At 38.8% G+C, this 25,761-nt stretch overlaps 2 protein-coding genes across 7 annotated transcripts in view; one reads left to right on the top strand and one right to left on the bottom strand.

Annotated features, from left to right (window-relative positions):
• ZBTB25 (zinc finger and BTB domain containing 25) overlaps positions 1–356 on the bottom strand; it is an 81,931-nt gene extending 81,575 nt beyond the window's left edge. For 4 of the 5 annotated variants that reach the window (XM_045565846.1, XM_045565853.1, XM_045565842.1 and 1 more), the window contains exon 1: positions 274–316. The gene's annotated coding sequence lies outside the window, so the exon portion shown is untranslated. Of the gene's footprint in view, positions 1–273 lie in introns of all 5 variants that reach the window. The other variant, XM_045565835.1, reaches the window with a different exon arrangement.
• A 466-nt stretch (positions 357–822) lies between these two features.
• Positions 823–25,287, top strand: ZBTB1 (zinc finger and BTB domain containing 1). 2 transcript variants are annotated; one of them, XM_045565806.1, is made up of 3 exons: positions 823–1,527; positions 16,206–18,120; positions 24,936–25,287. In XM_045565806.1, exons 2-3 carry the CDS (start codon positions 16,223–16,225, stop codon positions 24,970–24,972), a joined length of 1,935 nt encoding a protein of 644 aa, XP_045421762.1. In that variant the 5' UTR covers positions 823–1,527; positions 16,206–16,222; the 3' UTR covers positions 24,973–25,287. The 2 variants fall into 2 exon arrangements, with proteins under 2 accessions (XP_045421762.1, XP_045421755.1); XM_045565799.1 differs by lacking the exon at positions 24,936–25,287 and having other exon boundaries at positions 16,206–19,707.
• Positions 25,288–25,761: the final 474 nt, after the last annotated feature.

Raw genomic sequence — 25,761 nt, 5'->3', positions numbered from 1 at the left:
GCGCGCCATCCCCCGCCAGCTTCAGGCCCCAGTGGCCCCCCCGGGAGACAGCGAAGGGTGGCTCTGGGTATCCTCGGCCCAGCGCTCACTCGCAGTTGCCATTTTCCTCCTGTGTCCTGACTGACATCTCAAACGGACCAAAAATTCCCCTCGCCCCAGCTACTTGCATCTGTCTCCCGAAACCGGTGCAGCCGCAGGCCGCCGCCCTCTGCAGCTTGCGGCGGGAGGGACTGAGCGCGGAGCAGCCCACAGGGGCTGGGCCGCGTCGCTTACCCAGACGCCGCCGCGGCGGCCGGCCGGCTCCTCCGTGCAGGAGGGGCGGGTTCCCGCGCCGCGCACGGCACGCGGCAGCGACGGCTCACGCACCCCGCGGCCCGCTCTCGCGCGGCTTTCCGCGCCGGCCGCCCAGCGATGGGCCCACGTGACCGCCCGCCTGGTAGCCGGAGAACCAGGGGCGTTGGGGCCGGGGTGTGCGTGCGTGCGTGCGTACGTGCGCGCCCGCCCGCCTGAGTGGACGGGCGGGGGTCGGCCCGCGCTCCGCCACCACAGTCCGTAGTCGTGACTCTGTAGGCGGAAGCGTGGGGACAAGTCTGAGCGTCACAGGCTCCCCACACAACCGCGTGACCCGGGGACTTTCCCCAGGGTGTGCAAAAGCACGGGCACCCCCTCAATTCTGGGGTGGGGGTGGGGGTGGGAAAAGATGCGCCCGCGTGTTCGCCGGGGAAGGAGTGAGGGCGTGGGGCCAGGGAGGCCGAGCCGCGGGAGTCTGGGAGGGGAGGCGGGTTGGGTGAGGTGGGGCATGGCGGGGGAAGTGACTCAGGGCCAGAGGCGGACAGGCCCACGGAAGGCGGGGTGGGGGGAGCACGGGGAATGGGCGACCCCTAACCGACAGGTTGCGGACGGGACAGGGCGCCCCCAGGACGCCTGGGGCGTAGCGCGAGGGAGGGCCCTCCGGGACAGGGGTCTGACATCTGGGCGGAGTAGGAAAGCAGCATCTTGTCCTTGGGGAGTCGGGAGGAGCCCAGTCCCATCCAGCTGTGCAAACAGCAGGAGGAGGAGGAGGTCCCAAGCCTACCCCTGGGAGAGGGGCGAGAGGGGTGGTCAAGCTGCCGCCACACCGGCCCCCGCGGTGCGGGTTGCGCCAGCCTCCTCAGAGCCCGACGCAGAAACTTGTTGCAACAAACAGGCGACCGCGGGTGCCCCTAGCAGCCAGCGACGGAGTGGGTGGGCGGGCGAGAGGGAGGGGAAGGCTGGCGGACGCCGCAGCGAACTGGTGGGCAGACCCGGAGTCGCCGCGTAAGCGGGGCCGGCTCAGTGCGGTGCGGCAGGCGCGGCTGTGCGGCAGCGGAAGTCCTTTGTTGCAGCACAGTCCCTGGCAGAGCCAGAGCCTCTCCGCGCAGCCCAGCCCGAGCGCCGCGCGCCGCCGCCACTGCAGCTCGCGACCCCTTCGCCTCCGCCTGTCTTTCCCGCGGCTGATTTGCCTTAAACTCCCTAAAATCTCCGCAGCCCCGGTTCCTGCTGTGGCGGGTGAGTATTTGCCAGTTGTGGGGCTATTTGCGCAACTTTGGCCCGGGCCGGAGGGCGACGGGCGACGGGCCGCGGGCCTGGCGGAGTGCGGGGCCGGAGCGGCGCCGACCCGTGCGGGGAGCCGGAGCGCGGCGGACGCGTTGCGAGGACCCGGCGACTGGCCGCTGCCAGGCCGCCTCTTGCTGCCGTCGCGTCGCTCCCGAGCGTGCGGCCTCCCTGCGTCTGAGGCGAAGCCCCTCGGAGACTAGTTCCCAAATTAGTTATCTTCTTTTCCTTTTCTTTTTCTGCCTTTATTTTTCTGGTGGGGGGGGAGGGGAGGTGTAGACGGGAGGCGGGAGGACCTGGTTGATTGACGTGCCCAGAGCCCGCTTCTCTCAACTTACAGCTGCGGCTCTGCGGCGGGTGGGAGGGGAAGTGTCCCGGAGCCCGAGGCCGCAGACTTGGGCGCGCTCCGAGGGAGGAGGCGTAAGAGCCGTGCAAATTCTTGCTACGCTCTTTCCCACCCCCTCTCGCCGGAACACACGGTTTTTGTTCAGTAAAAAGTGAAAAGTCTGGGATTTGGGAATTTTCAATGGAAAAGATCTTCTGTTTCCTGGGAAGGACATGCTTTCGCTTCCAGTGGTAGGCGCTTGCTAGAAGTTCTGTTAGCGTTCGGTAAATGTGTTGGATGCAGATCGGGAGTCGTTACCACTAAAGTATGTAGGCATGGGTCTGGGCGCAGCCACCCCTCCCAGTCTCTCCTCCCTAAGCAACGCGTCTACCTGATCTGAAGGGTTGACAGGACATTTTCTAAATTGGGCGCGTCAGGAAGAGGTTGATGAAAGTCTTTGATGTTTTGTGGGGATGGGACATTTGTATGTGTGTAATAATGTTCTTAAATCTAGTTTCAATGTGGTAGGTATATGCAGATTCTGCATTGGTCTAAGTATGTATCAGGACAGGAACTTTCTCTTTGACCCTCTAACCCAAGGGGTGGTATGAGGTAACCTAGAATCAGTTTTTTGAGCTGAAGTTGGAGGCACTCTGAAGCAGATTTGGTGAAGGAGGCAGTTCTCATAATTTCAAAGCAATCATGGTCGTCTTTGAAACGGAGAAATTAGGTTCTGTGGAATTTTGTCAGTGCAAATGGATAAGATCTGGAGAAATGGGGAGAGTTGAGATAGAAAAAGATGAAGCTTGAATGATGGCTGGCCATCATTTGCTCAGAACCTCAAAACTCCTTTGGAATCACTTGCTGGATATCTAATAAAGTCTCAATAATAACTGGATGGCTTTGGGAGCTAGATGGGGTCGTCCTCGTCTTAAAGAAACAGGAAACAAGCATAGGGGAGGTGAAATGCTTTTCCAAAGGTAAGTAAACACACAGTCTGCAGTAGAGCTTTCAGTTCACATACTCATTTTAAAAGCAGTTCTCCATTAAGCTCACATTTTCATGGTATTGAATAACTCAGGTTGAGCAGTCTTTACTGGAGCTTTTCTATTCTTCCCACCCCTAATATGATGGCATGCTTTTGGGGGGTTCATGTAAGGAGGGAGGCTGGTGCATCATTGTCAGAGAAGAGAACACCTGTATTTTAACCAGGACCTCAGCAAGGCATAAGCACAGTCACAGCCACTTGCGTGTTTTGATTGCCCTTTAACACTGCTAAATTTTTGTACTGTTTCCTCATTCTCCTCTTTTGCCAGGCTCTGGGGAAGATACAGTACATGGACCTTTTTAAGACTATCTCCGTGTTCTTTGCAGCACCATTTCCCTTTCTAATGTGCAGGAGAAAAGTGCCTGCTTTCAGGCCTGTCCTTCTCTATGCTCGAAAAGCACTAAGCCTTTGCTATTAACGTGGCCCAAAGGAGAGGAAGGTATTTGGGATAGAAATGCAGAAAAATTCCCATAGATTTTTATTTGTTAGCTATAATCTTATCTTTCCCCAAAATTGAGGTATATTTGAGAAACATCTGTTTGAGAGGTCACTTTAATCTCTAGAATGTTTTCTCCTGGCATTTTCTTGTGCTAGTGTCTCTTTATGATAAAATAGTGAAATTACTTTGTTCTCATATTCATATGTGAGCCAAATTGAAAGTTGCACGTGTCTTTTTTTTTTAAATGGAATTACTTTTCTTAAATTATAAAATCCATGCTCTTTGTAAAAATTCAGCCTATGCTGGAGTATGTAAAATACAATATGAAAGTGATTCTGACTCCCACTCCTCAGAAATAATCTCTGGGAACAGTCAATTCCTTGTTTAAAATGAGAGAAGGCAACATTTGATCGAAGCTGTGCTGCTGTGCTTCACTCTGCCTACGGATGACCTGTGGTGATTGATGGGCTCATGTTTTCTTTTTGTTTTTTTGTTTTTGAGACAATCTCACTCTTGCCTGGGGTAGAGTGCAGTGGCTGGTGTCATCATAGCTCACTGCAACCCTCAAACTCCCGGGCTCAAGCGATCCTCCTGCCTCAGCCTCCCAAGTAGCTGGGACTACAGGTGTGTGCCACCATGCCTGGCTAATTTTTTCTATTTTTGGTAGAGACAAGGTCTTGTTCTTGCTCAGGCTGGGCTCAAACGCCTGGTCTCATGGGATCCTGTTGCCTCAGCCTCCCAGAGTGCTAGGATTATAGGTGTGAGCCACTGCACCTATAAACATGGCCAGAGCTCATGTTTTCTGTTCAGTACTCAGGTTGGTGAGAATTGCCAGGTAGAGAAAAGGGGAGTATTCTGCATTGGGCTGATTTAAAATTCTATGATTAAGTAACAGACCTGAGAGTTTAAATATAACTAGGCTGCTATTTTAGGTTTGTCCTTATGAAGTACTTACTGTACCTGGGTAGGCTAGTTCTTACATTGTTAATGTTATAATATTGTCCAGCCTCTGCTGAATTGATTTATAGGGGCCAAACTCATTAAAACAAAACTCTCAAATTTGTAGAGAGTTTCCTAATTTATAGTTAGGAAGGAATGGTTATACTTGCCATGGATACCCCTGCCAAGATATCCCTGTGCTGATAGGGGACTGGAGTTCCTCTTGATCAGTATCCAAAGATTGCATGCCGAACATATGGAAAGGAAATTAAAGAAAGGGGTTATTAATTGTGCTGTTTGCAGATGTGGCGTGGAAGGGGGTGATAATTGGAGAATGGGTGGCAAGGACTCAGGCCTGAATACCACTCATAATTGGCTTCTTGGTACATGTTTAAGATAGATTTCTAAGTATACTTATATTTTGCCACATGTAGTCATTTGTGTATTAACTACAAGAAATCTTTTTTTTGTAGATTAGTCAAGTGCAATAATGAGAAGGGGGGAAAGAGTAGAACAAGGAGTTCAATCTGTAACTGTGATAAGAAATCTTAGTCAAAGTACAGAATCACTTATTCCTTAATTAACCTGGTATATTTAAGAAGAGTGAGCTGTGAGGAAGTTGATGTTCTAAAAACAAAGCCCCAAAATAGTACGTAGACATTTAATTACAACATTGGTTATTTGAGAGTGTTAGGGACATGAGTATTTTTTACATTATTCTGTCTTTGAATTTAAAATTGTTTTCAAAATAAAATTTGAAAATTAAAGAATTAAATTTGCTGTTAGTTGTCTATGTGAGACACATGCAGTCCTTTTTAGAGATAACTGAAGAGTTCCATCCCCACTTTAAATCTGTAGCATTAGGAGAATGCATGCTCTGGTGGACAGTGGGAGTCAGTAGATGGAAGAGGAGTTAGGGAAGGGACAGGTCATTTTTCCTGCAGGATGGGGCAGTAGGAGAATGATTAGAACTTTTAGATTGATGAAGAAGGTGACTCTGGGAGGCTTAGAATGTTCCAAAGGTGCTTTCAGTTAATAGTCATACCCAGATCTTTCTGTTGTCTGGTTTACAAAAACTGAAACTTAGGGCTTTCAAAGGAGTCCCAGCTTCTATTCAGAAAATGAGCAATTTAGGGCAAATCAACCAGTGAACTTGTTTCTTCATTCTCAAAATGAGGATAATAAAAATACCTATTCAGGATGGTTGTGAGAATCAGTTGTGTGATATTTGGGAAAATGATTTATAAATTTACAACCACTATAAAAAAGTTGCCATGATTGAACTAAGCAAAAAATTGATAAGCAAGATAAAACTTATCTACTTCAACATTTATTCATTCAAAAACTCAGTCAAATATAAACTAAATGTCAGGCATTATGATAATGCCTCAGAGAATGCCCTGCTCTCAAAGAGCTTACAGTAATGCAGGGGAATCAAATAATTGCAGTACCTGCTTGGAGTGTGGTGGTATGTATAGCCATCCCAGTTTGGATGATACATTATTTGTCACCCTGTAGTTGTATATATTGGCTGCCTTGGCAGCACCTCAGAGAGGCATCTGCCTCACCCTAGGATCAGAAAGAACTTCCCAAAGAGAGTGAGCTAGACATGGAAAACAGTCTAAGCAAAGGGAATAGCATGTATGAAAAGTAGGAAGGCTTTTGCCATGTTAGGCTATATAGGATGAGGGGGGATCTTAAATAGATTTAAGGCCTAAAAATGAAGTTAAGCTTTGTAGAATGAACAATTTTTTTTTTTTTAATTTTAGAGACAGGGTCTTGCTCTGTTGTCCAGGCTAGAGTGCAGTGGTGTCATCATAGCCCACTGCAACCGCAAACTCCTGGGCTTAAGCAATCCTCCTGCCTCAGCCTCCTGAGTAGCTGGGACCACAGGTATATGCCATCACACCTGGCTAATTCTTCTGATTTCGTAGAAATAGGGTCTCACTATTTTGCTCAGACTAGTCTCAAATGCCTGGCCTCAAGCAGTCCTCCTACTGTGGCCTCCCAAAGTGCTAGGACTACAAGCGTGAGCCACTGGGCCCAGCTGTGAACACACTTTTTATGATGCTGCTTTTTATTGGTTACATTTTGTTGAATTTTAATTAAATAAGAGTGTGATGTTTTCAGGATTTTGGTTTAAATTTAAAAAATGGAGCTGGAAAATTGGAAACAATTTTAAAGAAAATATATAGGATGCGCTGAATGAAGGAAACTGGGGTAATCCCTTCTATCATCATAGAGAGAGCTGCCTTACTAGTTCTTCATTCGGTAACATTTACTGAATATTTATGTTCCAAAGAAATGAATAAGCCAAAGTCCTCGCCTTCAAGATGCTCAAAATCTAGTGAGGGAGACCAACACATACATAATTATAGTAGCCAGTTCTTATTTAGCACTTACTCTATGAAAGACACTACCTCACAATAACTCTAAAAGCTTGGCAGTATTAATATTACCATCCCTTCTTAGATGAGGAGTTGAGGCACAGATTGACGAAGCAGTGTACTCAAGGTTACACACTTAGTAAGTGGGAGAGCCATTATTTAAACCCAGGCAGTCTGGTTAGTCTGTGCTTTAATTCCTATTTTATGTTGCTGTTCTGATGATTAAAATATAGTGTAGTAGGTGCAGAATAAGGAGAAAATACACAGAGTAATAGCAAAACCTAAAATAGGGGAGATAAAGGTGTTACAGAAGCTTTCTGCAGATGATAAACTGGTTCTTAAATGATACGTGGGAGGTTCAGATAGAAGAGCCAGCCAATCAGCATGAGTAAAACTGGAAGTAAGAAATACATGCGGTATATTGGGAGTGTGTGTAGAGGGGGGTGGAGGTGGTGACAAGCAGTTTTATGTTGCTTGAACATGAAGTTTGAAGCAGGAAGTAGCCAAACATATAAGACTGGATGGGTGGGCACGAAGGGCATTATATGCCTCACTAAGGAGTTTATACTGTAGCCTGACGATATGTGAGGGGAACCATAGCAGGAGGAAAGTGTGGTCTGATTTTTCTTTATGAATCATCTCAGTGTGAAGGATGGATTTGAGGAACCAGTTAAGGAGCCTGTTGTAATAACTCAGGAGTGATAATAGGGGCTTCACAAGGGCAGGGAAGGTAGAGAGGGAATAGAGGAGCAAATTTGAGAAATATTTAGTGGGAAAATTGGCAAGACTTAATGGTTGAATGTGGGGGAAAGGTTCTGGGTGATTGGTGCATAGTGGTGGCAGCTGACACAGAATACAGAGGAGGAACAGTTTTAGATGGGTCCCAGACAAAGTCTGAGTCCCCAGAGTGAGTACTTTGGGATAGACAGAAGTCCTACAGAATGAACCCTGAGAATACAAACGCCATGTGCGAAAAGGGACTTCCTGGTGAAGCGCTTTTAGCTGAGGAAGAGCCTGCTGTTTGCACAGTGCCCTCTGGTGGTCAGAAGATTCTATGCTACCTCTTTAGGATGAATGGATCAAAATGTAGTTTGGCTGGATTAAATACTTTTCCTGCTCCACTTCTGGAGGGAGAGAGGAATATTCCAGTAGCCACTGTATTCCTTCTGCTTTCTGTGTGGGTAAATTCATTTCCTAGGCCTATACTGCAGCTAAGTTATTTGGTTGGCAGCCTCAGCTATCCAGTGCCCTGGCATGAAGCAAAAGAAGGTGGTAGTTGAACAAAAAAGTTTAGGAATTAAAACTTTGTATCTTACTCATAGAACCCGTCTTTAGGTCCTCACAGAAAATTAAATTATGTAGATTCAGTTTCAATGAGTTGTCAAATTTCACAGCTCATAAGAGATTGAAATGGTGGGCAACAGGAGATCAGCATACCTTTTAGAAGTGACAGCTGTTGACAAGCAAGGAGGCGGAAAAATACCAACCAGCCAACCATCCATAATCTCCAAAAGCGTAACAGTCTGAGGCCATTTTGTGTAAATTCAAATAGCCCTTGTAAATTTGAATAGCTCCTATATTTCAGCAAAACATAATGGATGCAGAGGAGAAAACAGCCAGCCAGGTGGTGCTATATGTGTAAACTGAAGTCAGAGTAGTGTGAAGAGGCCTAGATTGAGGAGACTAGGTCTTATCCTGACAACCACTAAAACTTTGTGCCTTTGAGCATATCACTTAACTTCTCAGGGTCTCAGTTTGCTTTCTGGTCTATAAAGCAGTGGGTTGAACTTGATCATTTTATAAAATTATATAAACTCTGTTCACAATGATGACATTAATATTTTTTAAAAATTGTATTCTTGGATTGAAAAAGCAAAGAAACATTTGTCATCTCTAACATATGTGAGTCCTGTGAGGAAAATGATTATCCCAATTTTATAGATGAGAAAAGTGGGCTTAGAGAAGTAAAGAAGTTTCCTTATAGCTAAATAAATGGTAGATCTTATATTCAAATCTAGCAGCAGTATCTGCTTCCTGGGCCCTTTTTAAAATTCTTTCATTTAACAAGCATGTATTAAGGGCCAACTGTGTGGGAAGAGCGTGCCAGGCACAAGGAACACTAAGGTCATTAAGCCTTGTCCCTGTCCTTGAGGGTTCAGTACAGTAGGCACTGCTCCCTCATACTGCTCCTTGAATCGCTGTCAGTGCTAATGATACAAGGAATACTACAGCCCTGTTAGGATTAATATACAGCCACATTATGGCTTTAGGGTGTGAGCATAAAACCAAGTCCCCATTTATAGCATTGTTTCTATGGGAATACATGTTTCAAGTTCCAAATAACTTAAAAATAAAGTGTTGGAACATAACCAATGATAATATCAGAACATCCTGTACTAAGTACTGAATTTAGAGTCTAATACCCAGCCAGAATGCCTGATGTAAATAGTGAATAAAATTTTCTATACTTGATCATGTCTGTCATTTAAGTGACTTGAAGTAAAACCTTTTATCTTGAAGAGCCTCTACAACTGGTTATTCCTGGAAGTTTCAAAGAGAAACCTAAAGAACTTAATCAATTTTAGAGATTGGACTCCATACCCTGGAAAATGATATTCTATGAAAGAATTTTGCCAATTTGACAAAAACCTTCAAGGCCATGATCTTGGGCTTGCGAGTCATATTGCTTGTGTTTTTATCCCAAGAAGTCCTCTCTGTGACATTAGGAAGGTTATATAACACTGTATGCCTCTATTTTTTTTTTTTTTGACAGAGTCTCGCTTTGTTGCCCAGGCTAGAGTGAGTGCCGTGGCGTCAGCCTAGCTCACAGCAACCTCAAACTCCTGGGCTTAAACGATCCTACTGCCTTAGCCTCCCGAGTAGCTGGGACTACAGGCATACGCCACCATGCCCGGCTAATTTTTTTTTTCTATATATATTTTTTAGTTGGCCAGATAATTTCTTTCTATTTTTAGTAGAGACGGGGTCTCGCTCTTGCTCAGGCTGGTCTCGAACTCCTGAGCTCAAGCAATCCACCCGCCTCGGCCTCCCAGAGTGCTAGGATTACAGGCGTGAGCCACCGCGCCCGGCCTACCTCTGTTTTTTAATTTGAAAAATGGGCCTTATAACAGTATCTACTTTGTAGTGTTTGTCATGAGAATTAAATGTGAAAATTATATACATATATATTTTATACGTACGTGTGTGTATATATGTGTATGAGATTAAATGTACATATATATCTCCCTATACATCTGCCTAGAATAGATCGTGCTGTATAGCACAGCTTAACAAATGTTAGCTATTCATATTATGATTGTACTAGAGTTGTCATTTACCCTACCTTCATAACCTTCATATACCAGCTCAATAAAACAGATCTGCCTTCCCTCTTGTTACATTTCCAGCGAAGCTGCTGTGTACCCTCTCCCCAATTATTTATACCCATACTTACACAAATACCTGAAATGCTTTTCCTCTTGCTTTCTCTTTTTCTGTGCCCTACTCATTCATCAAGGCATCACTCAAATCTTATATCCTTCCTAAAGCTGCCTGTTCTGGTATAATTCATGCTTTTCTTCTTCTAAACTCTTGCTGAACTTTATTCAATATAATATAGCACTTAATTGTTCTCAAATTATTTCTTGGTTTAGATTTAATCCCTCAGATATAATTATTATACACCATTCTTCTCCACCCTCCACCTCAATCCAGTGTTAGGAACATTGTTGGTGTTCAATACATTCTGATATTCTGTTGTTAAAACATGAGAGAATCCTTTCATTATATTTCAGGCTTTTAAAGTCTGTAATCCTTGAATTTAATCTATATGCATATATTCATTCATGTGAGACATAGAACTAGGTAAAAGGAAATGAATATATATACACACATAAATCTCCTTTGAGATCCAGGGGTAATTGTAAGTAATTCAGAGTTTGGGGTCTGAATTGGGAGTCTGATGCCTGGCTTTCTTCCAGATTTTTACTGAGGTTTTGCAAATCATCTTCAGATGCCTCACTGATAATGCAAGTCTTTGACACAATTTAGAGTCTGGTTCTCACAGAATCACTTCCGAATTCTTTTAAGTTACTTCTTCATTCACTTTATATGCTTGTTTATAAACCCTTAAATTATCATTTGACCAAGGCCAAAGCAAAAGAAATTTCCAGCAAAACTGTTTATTTCCAATTTAAGAGCTTTAGCAATGGAAGAAAAGTGTTTCTGAAATCTTACTATGTCAGTGAGAAACTTACTGAAATAGCTTACACAGTATAACTTCGGGAACACATCTATTGAATAAGACTAAATGGACATGTACAGATAAAACCACATTACAGATAAAGAGTTCAGATGAGGGGAGTCACTTGTGTAATAGCACCTGGCCAATAATGTATTAAGGACTCATGCCCAGGCCTTGTTTAGTCTTCTTTATATAAGGCCACATCACATAGTACCAAGGGAGGGCTTTATGGTGGTTAGTACCATCTGGTTGATCAGGAATCCTTATTCTGTAGTCCTAGTGCATACTTAAAGCTAACCATACCCTAACACATAGATCTTTGCCTTCTTTTATAAAATAAGAATGTTGGACTAGATTAGATCTAAATTCTAAAAGTCTATGAATATCTGAATTACTAATATAATATGCATAATCTGCTTGTTGGCTGTTGTTAAATTTGAGATGAGCTGGTAAACTTTTTCAAACTAAAATGTTCAAAATCCAGTGTAAAGTTTTTTGGGTTACTTAACTCCTTATTCTTGCCGGAGTACCCCATACTGAGTATCCTTCTAGCCTTAGGAAACACTTGGCAGTACATAGCTGGTGGTCCTTATCCAAAAGACATTAAGTCTTTTGAAATTACATTTGAAGGTTTTTCTGTCAGCCTCAGCCATTGACTTCTAGCTGTGATAAACTTGTCCTACCAGTGATGCAGCTAGTGACACAAACAAAAGCAATCAGGTTTCAGTCATAAAACCAGGAACAACCAAAATATAAGGAACCTTTTATTTAAAATGTTTTACAAATTTTATTGTAACATAAAGTTCACTACATTTTTTGGTAGAGTTGTTAAGGATATCAAAAAATTGAAAAAAGCGAACTTTCTTTGGACTTTGAGTGAAATTATTTAATAAAAGTTAATGCATTATAAAAAACTTTAATGCCAGCCAGGCGTGGGTGGCTCACGCCTGTAATCCTAGCACTCTGGGAGGCCGAGGTGGGCAGATCATTTGAACTCAGGAGTTCGAGACTACCCTGAGCAAGAGCGAGACCCCGTCTCTACTAAAAAAAAATACAGAAATTAGCTGGACAACTAAAAATATATAGAAAAAATTAGCGGGGCATGGTGGCGCATGCCTGTAGTCCCAGCTACTCGGGAGGCTGAGGCAGGAGGATTGCTTGAGCCCAGGAGTTTGAAGTTGCTGTGAGCTAGGCTGATGCCATAGCACTCTAGCCTGGGCAACAGAGTGAGACTCTGTCTCAAAAAAAAAAAAACAAAACTTTAATGCAAAGATTATCTTCAAGGGATAATAAGCTGAAAATCTTACAAGAATTTAGATACCTCTTCCCTTGCCCCACACATACACCCCTCTACCTTTTTTTTGGTGTATTAAGCCTTCTTAAAGCTTTTCTGAATGAGATATAACAAAAACAAAGTTGTTGACACTAAAGTGTGAATGATTGCTGTTAAAAAATTACCTAAAATCAGTTTTACTCAGAACTTGGACATTTGCATAATGTTGGCTGTCGTGTTAGGATTAAAAATTAGACATAGCACTTGCTCAGCTTCTTGCTTTCTGGGGATAAAACAGGAGTATAGACGTGGAGGCAGTGGGATTTGTACCCTGGTCTGTCTGACCCAGAGCCTTGTTCTCCCCACTACAGCATGCTGCCTTCTTCCACAGAGTGGGCATTTTACTGAGTACATGTTGAATGAAATCACTAATCCAGGAGAAGCAAAAATTATCCTTAATGATGTCTCATTGAGATTACAGGATACCTGTGCTATTGCTGATCCACAGTACTTTATATAGTGTCTGGTACACCAGAGGTACTCAAATATTGTTGAATGAATATGCTTCAAAATGCTATAAGTGCTCTTATTTGTGTTAGTGTTTATGTTAACAGGGTGTATGTACTTTTGCTCATTTAATTGAACTGTGACTGTAGCTACAGATGTACCTATCATATTGATTTTCTATATAGTTGTATTAATTTTGGTTGCTGATCATAAAGCTGCTTTCATCTGGGTAAGAAAGGGTCCTTGGAACTTTTAAGCTCTTTATGTCATTATTTCAAGCATGGGCTATGTTATACTTGAAAGTTTTTATAGATTGACTGTTGGCTTTCTAATGGACTCTTATTTGGAAGAAAAATTTAAGGTTATCTAGTCAAACTTATCTCTTGATGCTTAAATAAGCACCACCATGCCAACTGCCACTATTACTTTCATTAATTATTACATGCCAAGCACGATATATTTTACACATTGCCTCTGAATGCTCATGTATCATATGTTCTTCGAGATATTATCGTCCCTAGTTTAACAGTTCAGGAAACTTAGGGTCAATGAGGATAAGCAGGTTGCCAAAAGTGGCAAAGCTAGATTGGAACCCAGGTGTGTCTGATCCAAGGCTTGTGCTCTTTTCACTGTACTATAGTGTGCTCAATAACATCTTGTTCCTGGCTTTAATGTGGGCACTCATTATTCTCTCAACAAGTTTGTTTCATTTTTGAACTATTCTTTTTAATATAAAGTATTGTTTTGGAGGTCATATCTATCCCTCTGCCTCTTTCTTTTCTTTTTCTTTTTCATTTCTTTTTTTTTTTTTTTTTTTTTTGAGACAGAGTCTTACTCTGATGCCCACGCAAGTGCTGTGGCTTCAGCCTAGCTCTCAACAACCTCAAACTCCTGAGGTCAAGCGATCCTCCTGCCTCTGCCTCCCAGAGTGCTAGGCCCACCTCGCCCGCACCCTCCCACTGCGCCCGGCCCCTCTGACTCTTTCTCTAGGATTTATTCATTAAAGGTCTCTCCAAATCCTACAAAAATGACTATAGACCTAGAAATCTCATGCTACTTAAAATGGGCTTGGGTCAACATTTTTGTGTATTTTTTCATCTTTTTTCCACCTTTTGAATAAGGTTATATTTTTGTGTGGATTTGTTTTATATAAGTCTAATTACAGCATAATTTTGTATCCTGCATTTAGTTATTCGACTCTGTCGTGAAAATTTTTCCCACTTTCTTCAGTAGTCTTCATTTATAAATATAATTTCTAAAGGCCACATGACAGTGAATTCTACGGAGTAGATTTACCTTAGTTTACTTAGCAACTCCCTGTCTACCAGGCATTCAAATTATAAATAACACATTGATAAATATCCTTGTGTATACATTGCTTTTGTATTTAGGCATATGCCGAACATGATTCCTCACGGTTTTGTACAGATATCTGAGTTACAGAGGTTTGAAATATTGTACCCACTTGATCTGGCTTCCAGAAAAGGCACAGTGGTTGTGATTTTAAGAAGGCAGCAGGTCTCATCATAAGCCACCTTTATTTCACCAGTCCTACATCTCTTGCTATGGAACTTTATGTCTTGGAGGAGATAGGATAGGCCTACAGGTGGTGAGAAGAGGGGTATGTTGTCATATTTGATCTTGAGGAACAGATAAAAAGCAAGTAGAAGTAAATAAACTTAGATACTCTCTTAATTACTACTACAGGAGTTGAAGAGTTTTGGGACTGAAGAGTGAACATTTTATTTCTCTGTAAAGCTTGTTAAATGTTCTTTTTAAGTTCAAATTGCATAGGAACTTGTTTTTAAGTAGAAGATAGATTCTGAGGGTTTATGTACACAGATTAAAAATTGAGGCTAAAATTGGATCTTATTTTGGCTTTGTAATATAATACGTAGGACTTCTGGTGCTTTTAATATTTTCCTCTTCTTCTTTATCCAAAGTCAGTTCCATACATTAAAAATATGTATAGTGTCCACCAATGTTGTTCAGTTAAGAAAACTAGTTGCAGAAAGGTACGTGTAGTTTGATACCATTTAGTTTAAAAAACAAAATACAACAAGAGCAAAACTGTGCCTTGCACATAGTAGGTACAAAATATGCTGACTATATATGTATGCATATAAACAGATCTGAAGGTATATAATCCAGAGTGTTTGGAGGGGTTACCTCTGGGAAGAAGTATGTGCCTGAAGATGTGTTTTTACTTTATATACTTATGTGTTTGAATTTTTTGTAATGAGCATGTGTTGTATGTACTTTTGTATAACTTCTTTTAACAAAGAAATAGAAGAAAATTTATACTCTAAGTGTAGATACCTCCCTTCCAAATAAACCCACTGCTTCTTTATACCCTAAAGTACATGCCGAGCATGAGACATATTCTAAGTCTATAGAATTATTGCTTCTGAAATAATTCAAGAAACGACAAAGGCATCGATCTAACTTATTTGTTTGGTGCCATTTCTATATAATCTTATAAGGTTTTTTAAATAGAATTTTTTTCTATGGAAAATTTTGAACATAGACAAAAATAGAATTATACTTATCTCCTAGCTTCAATAGTTATCAACACAGCCAATCATGTATCATCTATAGCTCCCACACCCAACCCCTTTATTTGGAAGCATATCTCAGATATATCATTTCATCTATAAATTCTTCAGTATGTGTATCTAAAAGATAAGGACTCTTCTTTAACACAACCAAAATACCTTTATTACACTTTTAAAATGAGCTAAATATGTCCTTATCATCAAAGGAGTTTTTAGTACACTATAATCTAGTTATTAACTTGTAGTTTAAGTTGCCACTTTATTTATTGTCATTGTTCATATCCTTCAAATTCTTTTAAATTAATATCTTTTTCCTTTCAAATTTAGTATACATTTTTTCCCCAAGAGCTGTAATGAAACCAAAATTATAGTTTTTGCTTTTGATGCCTTTGTTCAATATGAAAAATCTGAATAAATGGCTGAGTATCTTCATCTTCAATTTTAAAAAATGATTCAGGTTTATATACAGGTATATATTAATATTGTTGTTTTACTATATTAGAATGGAAAGCTATTCATATATTTTTTTTTTTTTTGAGACAGGGTATCTCTTGTTGCCCCAGATAGAGTGCTGTGGTGTCATCAGAGCCCAGTGCAACCTCAAACTCCTGGACTCAAGTGATCCTCCTGCCTCAGCCTCCCAAGTACCTGGGACTACAGGCATGTGCCACTGCGACTGGCTGATTTCTCTGCTTTTTGTAGAAACAGGGGTCTCACTCTTGCTCAGGCTGGTCTTGAACTCCTGATCTCAAGTAATCCTCCCAAAGTGCTAGGATTACATGTGTGAGCCACCGCACCTGGCCCTATTCATATTTGATTACAACAGTAATGTCACAAAAGTCACAAATCATGATAAAAATTAACTTTTTTCCAAGTGCTTTTCTGATATCTGACTTTAATATTTTTGTTTTACATAGGTCTCTAATTGTAGAAGATGGCAAAGCCCAGCCACAGCAGCTACGTCCTTCAGCAGCTAAACAACCAAAGAGAATGGGGTTTTCTCTGTGACTGTTGTATTGCAATTGATGACATTTACTTTCAAGCACACAAAGCAGTTCTAGCTGCCTGCAGCTCCTATTTTAGAATGTTTTTCATGAACCATCAGCATAGTACTGCACAACTGAATCTCAGCAACATGAAAATTAGTGCAGAGTGTTTTGATCTTATTTTGCAGTTTATGTATTTAGGAAAAATTATGACAGCTCCGTCCAGTTTTGAGCAGTTTAAAGTGGCAATGAACTACCTACAGCTGTACAATGTTCCTGACTGCTTAGAAGACATACAGGATGCAGATTGTTCTAGTTCAAAATGTTCATCTTCTGCTTCCAGCAAACAGAACAGCAAAATGATATTTGGGGTAAGAATGTATGAAGATACTGTGGCTAGAAATGGCAATGAAGCCAACAGGTGGTGTGCAGAGCCAAGTTCAACAGTAAATACACCACATAATAGAGAGCCTGATGAAGAGTCTTTACAATTAGGTAGTTTTCCTGAACCACTATTTGAAGTATGTAAAAAAAGTTCTGTGTCCAAATTATCTACTCCAAAAGAACGTGTGTCACGACGCTTTGGACGGAGTTTTACTTGTGATAGCTGTGGATTTGGCTTTAGTTGTGAAAAATTATTAGATGAGCATGTGCTAACCTGTACTAACAGACATTCATACCAAAACTCAAGATCCTACCACAGAATAGTCGATATTAGAGATGGAAAAGACAATAACATCAAAGCTGAATTTGGAGAAAAAGATTCTTCTAAAACATTTTCTGCACAGACGGACAAATATAGAGGAGACACAAGCCAGGCTGCTGATGATTCAACTTCAACCACTGGAAGCAGAAAAAGTAGCACAGTGGAGTCTGAAATAGCCAATGAAGAAAAAAGCAGAGCTGCTGAGAGGAAAAGAATCATTATCAAGATGGAGCCAGAAGATATTCCTACAGATGAACTGAAAGACTTTAACATTATTAAAGTTACTGATAAAGACTGTAATGAATCCACTGACAATGATGAATTAGAAGATGAACCTGAAGAACCATTTTATAGATACTATGTTGAAGAAGATGTCAGCATTAAAAAAAGTGGTAGGAAAACTCTAAAACCTCGTATGTCAATAAATGCTGATGAAAGAGGTGGTTTAGAAAATATGAGGCCCCCTAACAATAGCAGTCCGGTACAAGAGGATACTGAAAATGCATCTTGTGAGCTGTGTGGCCTCACAATAACTGAGGAGGACCTGTCATCTCATTACTTAGCCAAACACATTGAAAATATCTGTGCATGTGGTAAATGTGGACAAATACTTGTCAAGGGTAGACAGCTTCAGGAACATGCTCAAAGATGTGGAGAACCCCAAGATCTGACAATGAATGGGTTAGGAAATACTGAGGAGAAAATGGACATGGAAGAGAATCCTGATGAACAGTCTGAAATAAGAGATATGTTTGTTGAAATGTTGGATGATTTTAGGGACAATCATTACCAGATAAACAGTATCCAAAAAAAGCAGTTATTTAAACATTCGGCCTGTCCTTTTCGATGTCCTAATTGTGGCCAACGTTTTGAAACCGAAAATCTAGTGGTTGAACATATGTCTAGTTGCCTAGATCAAGATATGTTTAAGAGTGCCATGATGGAAGAAAATGAAAGAGATCACAGACGAAAGCATTTTTGTAATCTGTGTGGAAAAGGATTTTATCAGCGGTGTCACTTAAGGGAACACTATACTGTCCATACTAAGGAAAAACAGTTTGTTTGTCAGACATGTGGAAAACAATTTTTAAGAGAACGTCAGTTGCGACTGCACAATGATATGCACAAAGGCATGGCCAGGTATGTCTGTTCCATTTGTGATCAAGGAAACTTCAGAAAACATGACCATGTACGGCATATGATTTCTCATTTATCTGCTGGTGAGACTATATGCCAGGTCTGCTTTCAGATATTTCCAAATAATGAACAGTTGGAGCAGCACATGGATGTTCATCTATATACATGTGGAATATGTGGAGCAAAATTTAATTTGAGGAAAGATATGAGATCACATTATAATGCCAAGCATTTGAAAAGAACCTAAGTGATTTTTCTACTGTACTAATGTTTAGTTGATAGCAGACAAAACACCAAAGCAAAGGATATGAGCTATTTAGAAACTGATTTTATAAGATGCATTGTTCGAAAAAAATTTCAAGGCCCTTTTACCTTTAATATTTTTGTTTAGGATCTTAAGTATCTACATTTTAGGCATTAAATGTTTATCATTTTTGTTGTTTCTTAATAGAATTTATTGTTTTTAGTTTTTCTTAGCTATGATTAAAATTACTTTTAAATGTAGACTACAAGTGGTTGTTACCCCTTCAATGACTATTAAACTTTAGTTTTTTTATCAATAAGGTGATGACTTCACTATTTCTACGTGTTTTTTTTTTTAAAGGTTATCCTGTGAAATTTAAACCCAACATCATTGGCCATTCTTGCTTATATTTTAAAAATTTCTTTAAAGTAATTACTTGAAACTATCCCATTCACTTTTAATTTTTTTGGTTTTTGTTTTTTTTTTTTCAGTTGAACAGTGAGTTAGCTATTATTTATTCCCCTTTATTATCAATGAAATTCATATTCTTAAATTGACAAGCTTATTAGGCAAGTTAGGTGCACTGAATCTAACCCTTAAGGTTGACATGGGCTCAAACTTGGCCTAAAATGATTGATGAACTGGAGGAAATTCTTATAAATGAGTATTTCCTATATTTGATAAAATATTATCATTTAATAATCACATTTAAAACTTATATTAAGTGTAAGTCCCAATGACTTTCCCCCACTTGAAAAATTAGTGGGGATAAGCCATTTTGTTTTGTGATATTAAATTTAACTATGATAGTTAATTAAAAAGACATATATCTTGTATTCATTAAAAAATATTTTAATTTAAAATAAACTGTGTTAGTTTATCAACTATTTTTGTTTATAAATAGACTTTAATAGCTCTCTAGGAATATGACATCTAAAGGAAAATGATTTTTCATCTTTAAAATTACATACTTTTGGAACTTTGAGATTTGAGAAAGTTGCCATGTATACTGAAAAATCTAATAAAATAAAGAAATCAATTATAAATCTGGTTGTTCTATAAAAGTAGAGTGCACAAAAAATGTCTTGTATTTTATACTATTTAAGATTTGGAGAAAATGTGTTATAGCAAATTGCAGTTTATCACCATGCTTTATTATTTTTTTCTGCAAAGGACTATAAAATTTGAGGACTATAAAATAATCACAGAGCATATACATGGAAACAGTTTATCATTTTTAAGTTAAAGTAGTATTGTTAGTTGCTGACATAGGGTCTACATCAATTACATGTGAATTAAAACACTGGCAAAACTGACCCACCAATAAACACATCTATTGAATAGAATTGCCTTTTAATGTGAATTACTTGAAATGTAATACCCTTTTCATTATGAAAGGGATTTTACTTAACTCCTATGTTTAAAAATATAATTTTGTGATTATGAACAATAATAGTATTGCTCCTTTTGTTCACGTATTTTTAAAATATGCAAATCATATTTTTGTATACAATTTGCATAAAATAACAAGTTGCCAGGAGAACTGAGAGACATATCGGCTAGTACAGATTTAGTTGAAATTATTAGAGCACAGTGTGAGCTCAGAGATTTGTGGGGATATGTTGCAGTGTTAACTTAGGAATAGCAGAAGAGTGGGTACAGAATTAAAATAACGGGAAGGGAGGAAATACACACAAAAAAATTAGAAGTTAGGGAATTTTTAAAGAGCTACATAGTTAACAGAAAAAGCAGGAAAAGTGATTCATCTTAGTCTTGGATACAACAGTTTATTAAATAATTAAATCTGAAATGCAACTTAAAATGAAATATGGTATATATATGACTGATAGGAACTGATAAAAGTTCTCTAACCCAGAGACCATCAGAGGGTAGTTATAAAGCCATAAGATAAACTCAAACCAAATTTCCAAACTACAGTATACAGTATCTTAGTGGACATAATTTTCTTTGAGATTACTTTTTTCCATGATCCTCATCAAAATTTCTGTTGCAATGGCTTTCCCATCATTAAAGAAATAGGGCTTTTTCTAAATACTACCACTCTTAGAAGAATGGGTTATTTATTCCATTAGGAAGGGGGTTAATTTAGTGTTTTGACATGTACTAACAGCCAACAATTAGCAAGCAAATATATAAACATTAAACTATCTCTAATTTTACATGACTGAGATCTTCATAGTTTTAGAAAGCCACACCTCAGAATGTTTTTTCCTAGTTTCATGTTACACAGGACATAACTTTTTGTTTTGGAACTAGCTACAGGACAGCACAGGCTTCTAAGGGGAATGTACCATTTTCCTTATTATGGTGAAGACTTCACTTAAAGGCTACTTGCCTTTTAAAATTAGGGAGAATGAAAAATATCCAACACTTTTCTCCAACTTAGTTTCCTTTCACCTCCCTCCTCTCTTTCCTGGGGTGGAGCTACAAACCGTAACTCTGCTATTGCTATTCCCTCCCAGGGTTTGAAGGCAATGAACCAAGGTTGTGAAAGCTGCCTGTTCCTCCTGCCTTTGTAACTTACATGTTTGGGCTCCAAATTGAAAAATGAAAGGAAAACCTGGATAGAGTGGAATCAAGTTCCTCTTTCTGTTTCATAAACACAGTGAGACCCTTTTGCTTAAAGGCCCCTTTATTCTAAACTGCAAGAAAACCTGGAGGAATGGTTAACAAGCTTGTCATCAATTATAGTGCAGTGTGTTCTATAATTCTTTAGAAAGTAGGACTAAGAATCTCAGATTAATAAAGCACAACCTAGGCAGTGGTAGATCAGGACTCAGAAATTTGTCTAAATCTCTCTCATATTCTTAAAGTAATAATATTCAGAGAAATGACCCACATAGTAAAAAGGTATATGGCAAATGTTCAATGTGTAAAGTAATTAACAGTTTGAGTACAGACAAAAATTATTAAATTAGAAGAAAGGATTCCCGAGGGGCTAGTTATAAAAAGTGTTAAAATAAGGACAGAGTTTGTTAGAGCAGTCAAGACACTAATTAGGAAAAATAATACATATGAAAAGCCATGTTCTACTGTAGTTAAAGAATATATGAACAGGATATAAAAATTGAATAAAAATCAACGGATCTGAAAATTACAGGTGAGATTAGTAAGGATTAAAATAATTTAATTAGAATGCCTAATGGAACAATTGTTAAGAACATGCCAAAGATGCCTAAGTAAATAATTGCGCTACAAACTTTCATACTCTAACAAAGTAGGAAGAGAGGCTGGTGGTGATTGGCCACTTTCTCCCTGCTTAAACAATACTTTTTCTTCTATATCAGTAGTTAAGGAATTTACATATTTAATAGATCTCTGGAAATCCCCCCAAAACCAGTTAACAGGTTTAATATTTAAAAATAAAACTTGTCATTATTGTTAACAAAAAGCTAAAGCAGTACCAAAAGAAAAAATAAAAAACCTGAATGTGTATGTGCACACATAGTTGAAAATAAAGAAATTTGGTATACCTAATTTTAACTGGGTTTTTTCATGAATTAAAATGTTAGTGTTTGGTTTTTGTTTTTTGTTTTTTGCCATTAATCTATTTTGATTAGTTCCTCAACTTTCCACACACCCCCATCTCCTTTGTAACAAATGCTTCTCAGTGATAAATGCCAGTGCTCTGCAGGTATCCTAGCATTAACATCTAGGATGCAGGGTACCAAAAAGCTCTGGGGAAACATATCCTTGTAGAATCCCTACCATATCCTTGATACCTGAGGTTCAGTAAACTGGGAGTGATAGGAAGGATGAATGCCAGGAAGCTGAAGCACGTAGAGTTATATTTGATGTTAAGAAATTGAAGCTGCATCCCAGATTTGGAATCCCATGATCCATCCATCCTAGGGCTCTCACTTAATCTCAGCATCCATTTATTTAGCACTTTCTATACTCTAAGTGCTTTACATACAAAATTCTTATTAATCCTCACAGCTTTATGAGGTAAGTATTATACTAATTTTCCAGATGAGGAAGTGAGGTTCAGAGAGATTATTTTTCCTAAATCACACAGCAACTATTAATATATTGACCTGGAATTTGAACCTATACCTCTGACTTCCACATTCCTGTACTTAACCACTAAGCTACATACTCTACCTACCAAGAAGTACAAAGAAGGGCCTTTTCAGCCCAGGAACACATGTGATAAAGCTCCTAGGAGACTGTGCTCCTTGTTCATCTGTCAACTGCTGTGCCTGGTAAGGTAGCTGGTAATTGTGGATACCCAATTAACATGTTGAGTAGCGTGAAAACATGAGTGGAAAATAAAAATTTCTATTTATTTAAATGGTTCATTCAGAATGATGTTTTAGAAAGAAATATTAAATGTTCATATGTGTTTTGTTGTCCCTTCATTTAAACTTAAAACATTCAGTGGTATTGTCAGCCATGTTTTGGGCCCATAGTAGGTGCTCAATTAAAAATTAATTTGCCTTCAACTTCCACATTTCTATGTCTGTGACTTTTCCTCCCTTTATTTCCCCTATTCCTGTACTTTATGTTTTAATCTCTCCCACCAATCTCCATTTCCTTTCATGGTTATGAGACTGATGAAGGATTCAAATCATTTGAAAATAAGCATTCCCAATAAAAAGCAGGATGAAAGAATAATCAGTTTCCTCTTTTTGCTTTAGTATGATGTGAATAAGAAATTCATCAATTCTCTGGTTAATAAACAAAAGAACCCTTTTCCCCAGTTACCATATTGTGATTGATATGATTAATTGATAGAGCAATGTAAGTTTGTTTAAAAACAACAGTTGGTTATTCTAGGCACTTAAGATTCAATTTCCAAAAAATATCTATGGATTTCTAGGGTAAACTTACAAAGACATCTTATAAAAGAAATGAAAGATAATTTCAGGAAATGATAGACAAGTACATACCACTGGAACCTGGCAGCAAACTTCAAACAAACAGTTATTTAATAGTTTAAGTGAAACAATCCCTCCCTATCTAATACTATTTTAACTTTATGCATTTGTTACATGATTTCTATACTATGTTAAACCTATCACTCTAATGATCTGGCTACCATCTGCCAAATGTTACTTTTCAAGTGAGAACAAAAGAATGATATGGTGAAGATTCCATGGACAATGTCTATATAATCATTTAAGCGGTAAATATAAGATAATGACAATAGCAGCTTGTAAACTCATGCTAATTTTGAACCAATTTAATACCATTTACGTATTTATACGCACATGCTTAGTTGAAGTTAGCATTAAAAAGCTTAAATCCTATTTTAGTTGTTCCCTTATTATATTGAGGAGAACCAAATGATTAAGGTCAATCAGTAGCGTCAGAATTGTTCATCCTTTCTATCAAAACCCACCACAGATTGCTAGGGGACAGGAAGCCATTATAATTTCTCATTACTCATTTGCTGATAAAAAAAGATGGCATGAAGAGTATAATTAAATGCTTGGCTCTCATCATTATACTAAGTGAGAAATCACAGGAAACTCTAGGGCCAGAGGATGAAGAAAATTTAAAACACAATTTCATTTCAGAGTCAGGAATATTAATAATTTTATCTGAGAGAATTTATGTAATTCCCTACCTATCTGAGAAAGGAATAGAGTTAAGTATACAGCCTACAAAGCCCCCACTTAAACTTTATTTAAAAGTTACTATGTTGTTTTTTATTCTACTTAAACCAAATTGCTCATACCAATCAAAATTAGCAGAGCTCATTTTTAGGTGATAGAAACATAATTCTAATCATCCACATTATGAAAACCATTTTTTCTTCCAAATGCTTATGTTCCTTGATGGAGAAAAAACATTTTAAGAGACAAATTATTTTTTATTTAAAATACACTTTTAAAATATTTAGCATCATTATTATTGGGGGAAAACATTGCTGTAAAAAATATAATTCTGCCCAGAATCATTGGGACAGGTTAGGAGGGTTATAAGGCTAGGAATTTGAAGGAAAACCCCTTCTCTTCCTTGTGTGTGTGTGTGCGCGCATGTGTGCTTGCACATACTTCATTTTCATTTGCAGAGTGCACAGAACTTAATATTTGAAGAAAGTGTTAGCATGATGGCTGAAGACAGTAAAAAGAACATGAATTTTTAAATTTGTTAGATCTATGTTTCAGAGATTTGCCATTAACAAGTTAAAGTACATTGTAAAATTATTTTATTTGAAGGAAAACACTCCTTAACTGCTTCCTTCCTCCCTGCTTTCCTCTACCCTGTCTGACCTCATACCTTTTTTATATTACGTTTACGTGCCCTACCCATTCTAGCTTAGACCATTCAAGAACAAAGTGAAATGTGCCCCTATAGCTGAAGAATTATATTAGTAATAAGAACACCTTATATTTGAAAGGTACAGTGGGTCACATTCGGGAAGTAATGAAATAAACTTAAATTCTAGGAGCTATACCTTTGTTCCTATTCTCTGTTCTGTTAATAGTATGCTGGTCTAGTGTCAAAGGCCAAGAAATTCTGACCTAAGAATTATGTTGTTTCTTGTAGAGCAGTCAACTTGTAATATTATTTTTCTTGAGTTTTGTCTTTTTCTGTGTGGCAGTGGTGAAATAGGGCCTTCTAAACCTCTGGAGGAGTGAGAGATCTGAATTTGGAGAGGACATGGGGAAGAATCAATCTTCAACAGATAATCTTTAATGCAGACCCAGGAATATCAGATCTGAAGTGGCACCATCTTTTCTGTCTTCCTGACAAACTTCATCAACCCCAAAAGTTCCAGTTGCAAAGATCCAAGAAAACTCAGTAAAGATCACTTTGGAATCACTTTGTTGTAACAAAACTAATTCATGCTTACTCTCCTAATATTTGTGGAAAACATGCTAAAGAAACGTAACTAGAAAATTCATACAACATCAGTGGTTAAAGCTACACTAAAATGAAACTTTATATGCTAATTGTCTTCAAGGCTCCCTTCTAAAATAAAAGGGCTTGCTAGGCTACTGTGCATATATTATAAAGAAGATAATCACAAATGTGTATAAAAACATATAATTCTAAACTTAAAATAACTAGAATTATAGCTTACATGTTATGAAATGTAGTTAGGCAATTTAAAAAGTTACATCTCAAAATTTGTAGTTTAAGAGTGGAAGTAAAAAGAAGTGGTTACAGAGCAAAAAATTTTAAGACCAATATTTTAACAAGATAGTATAGTTGATACTGACTGTAATACACTTGCCCTTCGTCCTTTTCCACTGTATATACCAATCATATACTTTATTAATATTGATGAAGCTCCTTTTCAATTCTGTTATCTTGAAGGAAGAACAGAACTTGTATTACTTCAATAGTAGTAAAATTTACACAAATCACACATTATTTTCTTCTGAAATTAGCAATAAAGCAGAATTTCTTCTGAAATTACCTAA

The sequence above is a fragment of the Lemur catta genome, chromosome 1 (genome assembly GCF_020740605.2).
Source record: "Lemur catta isolate mLemCat1 chromosome 1, mLemCat1.pri, whole genome shotgun sequence".
NCBI classification, from domain to species: Eukaryota; Metazoa; Chordata; class Mammalia; order Primates; family Lemuridae; genus Lemur; species Lemur catta.
Note: the sequence above shows the minus strand (reverse complement) of the source record. Positions and strands in the feature narration are given on the sequence as shown.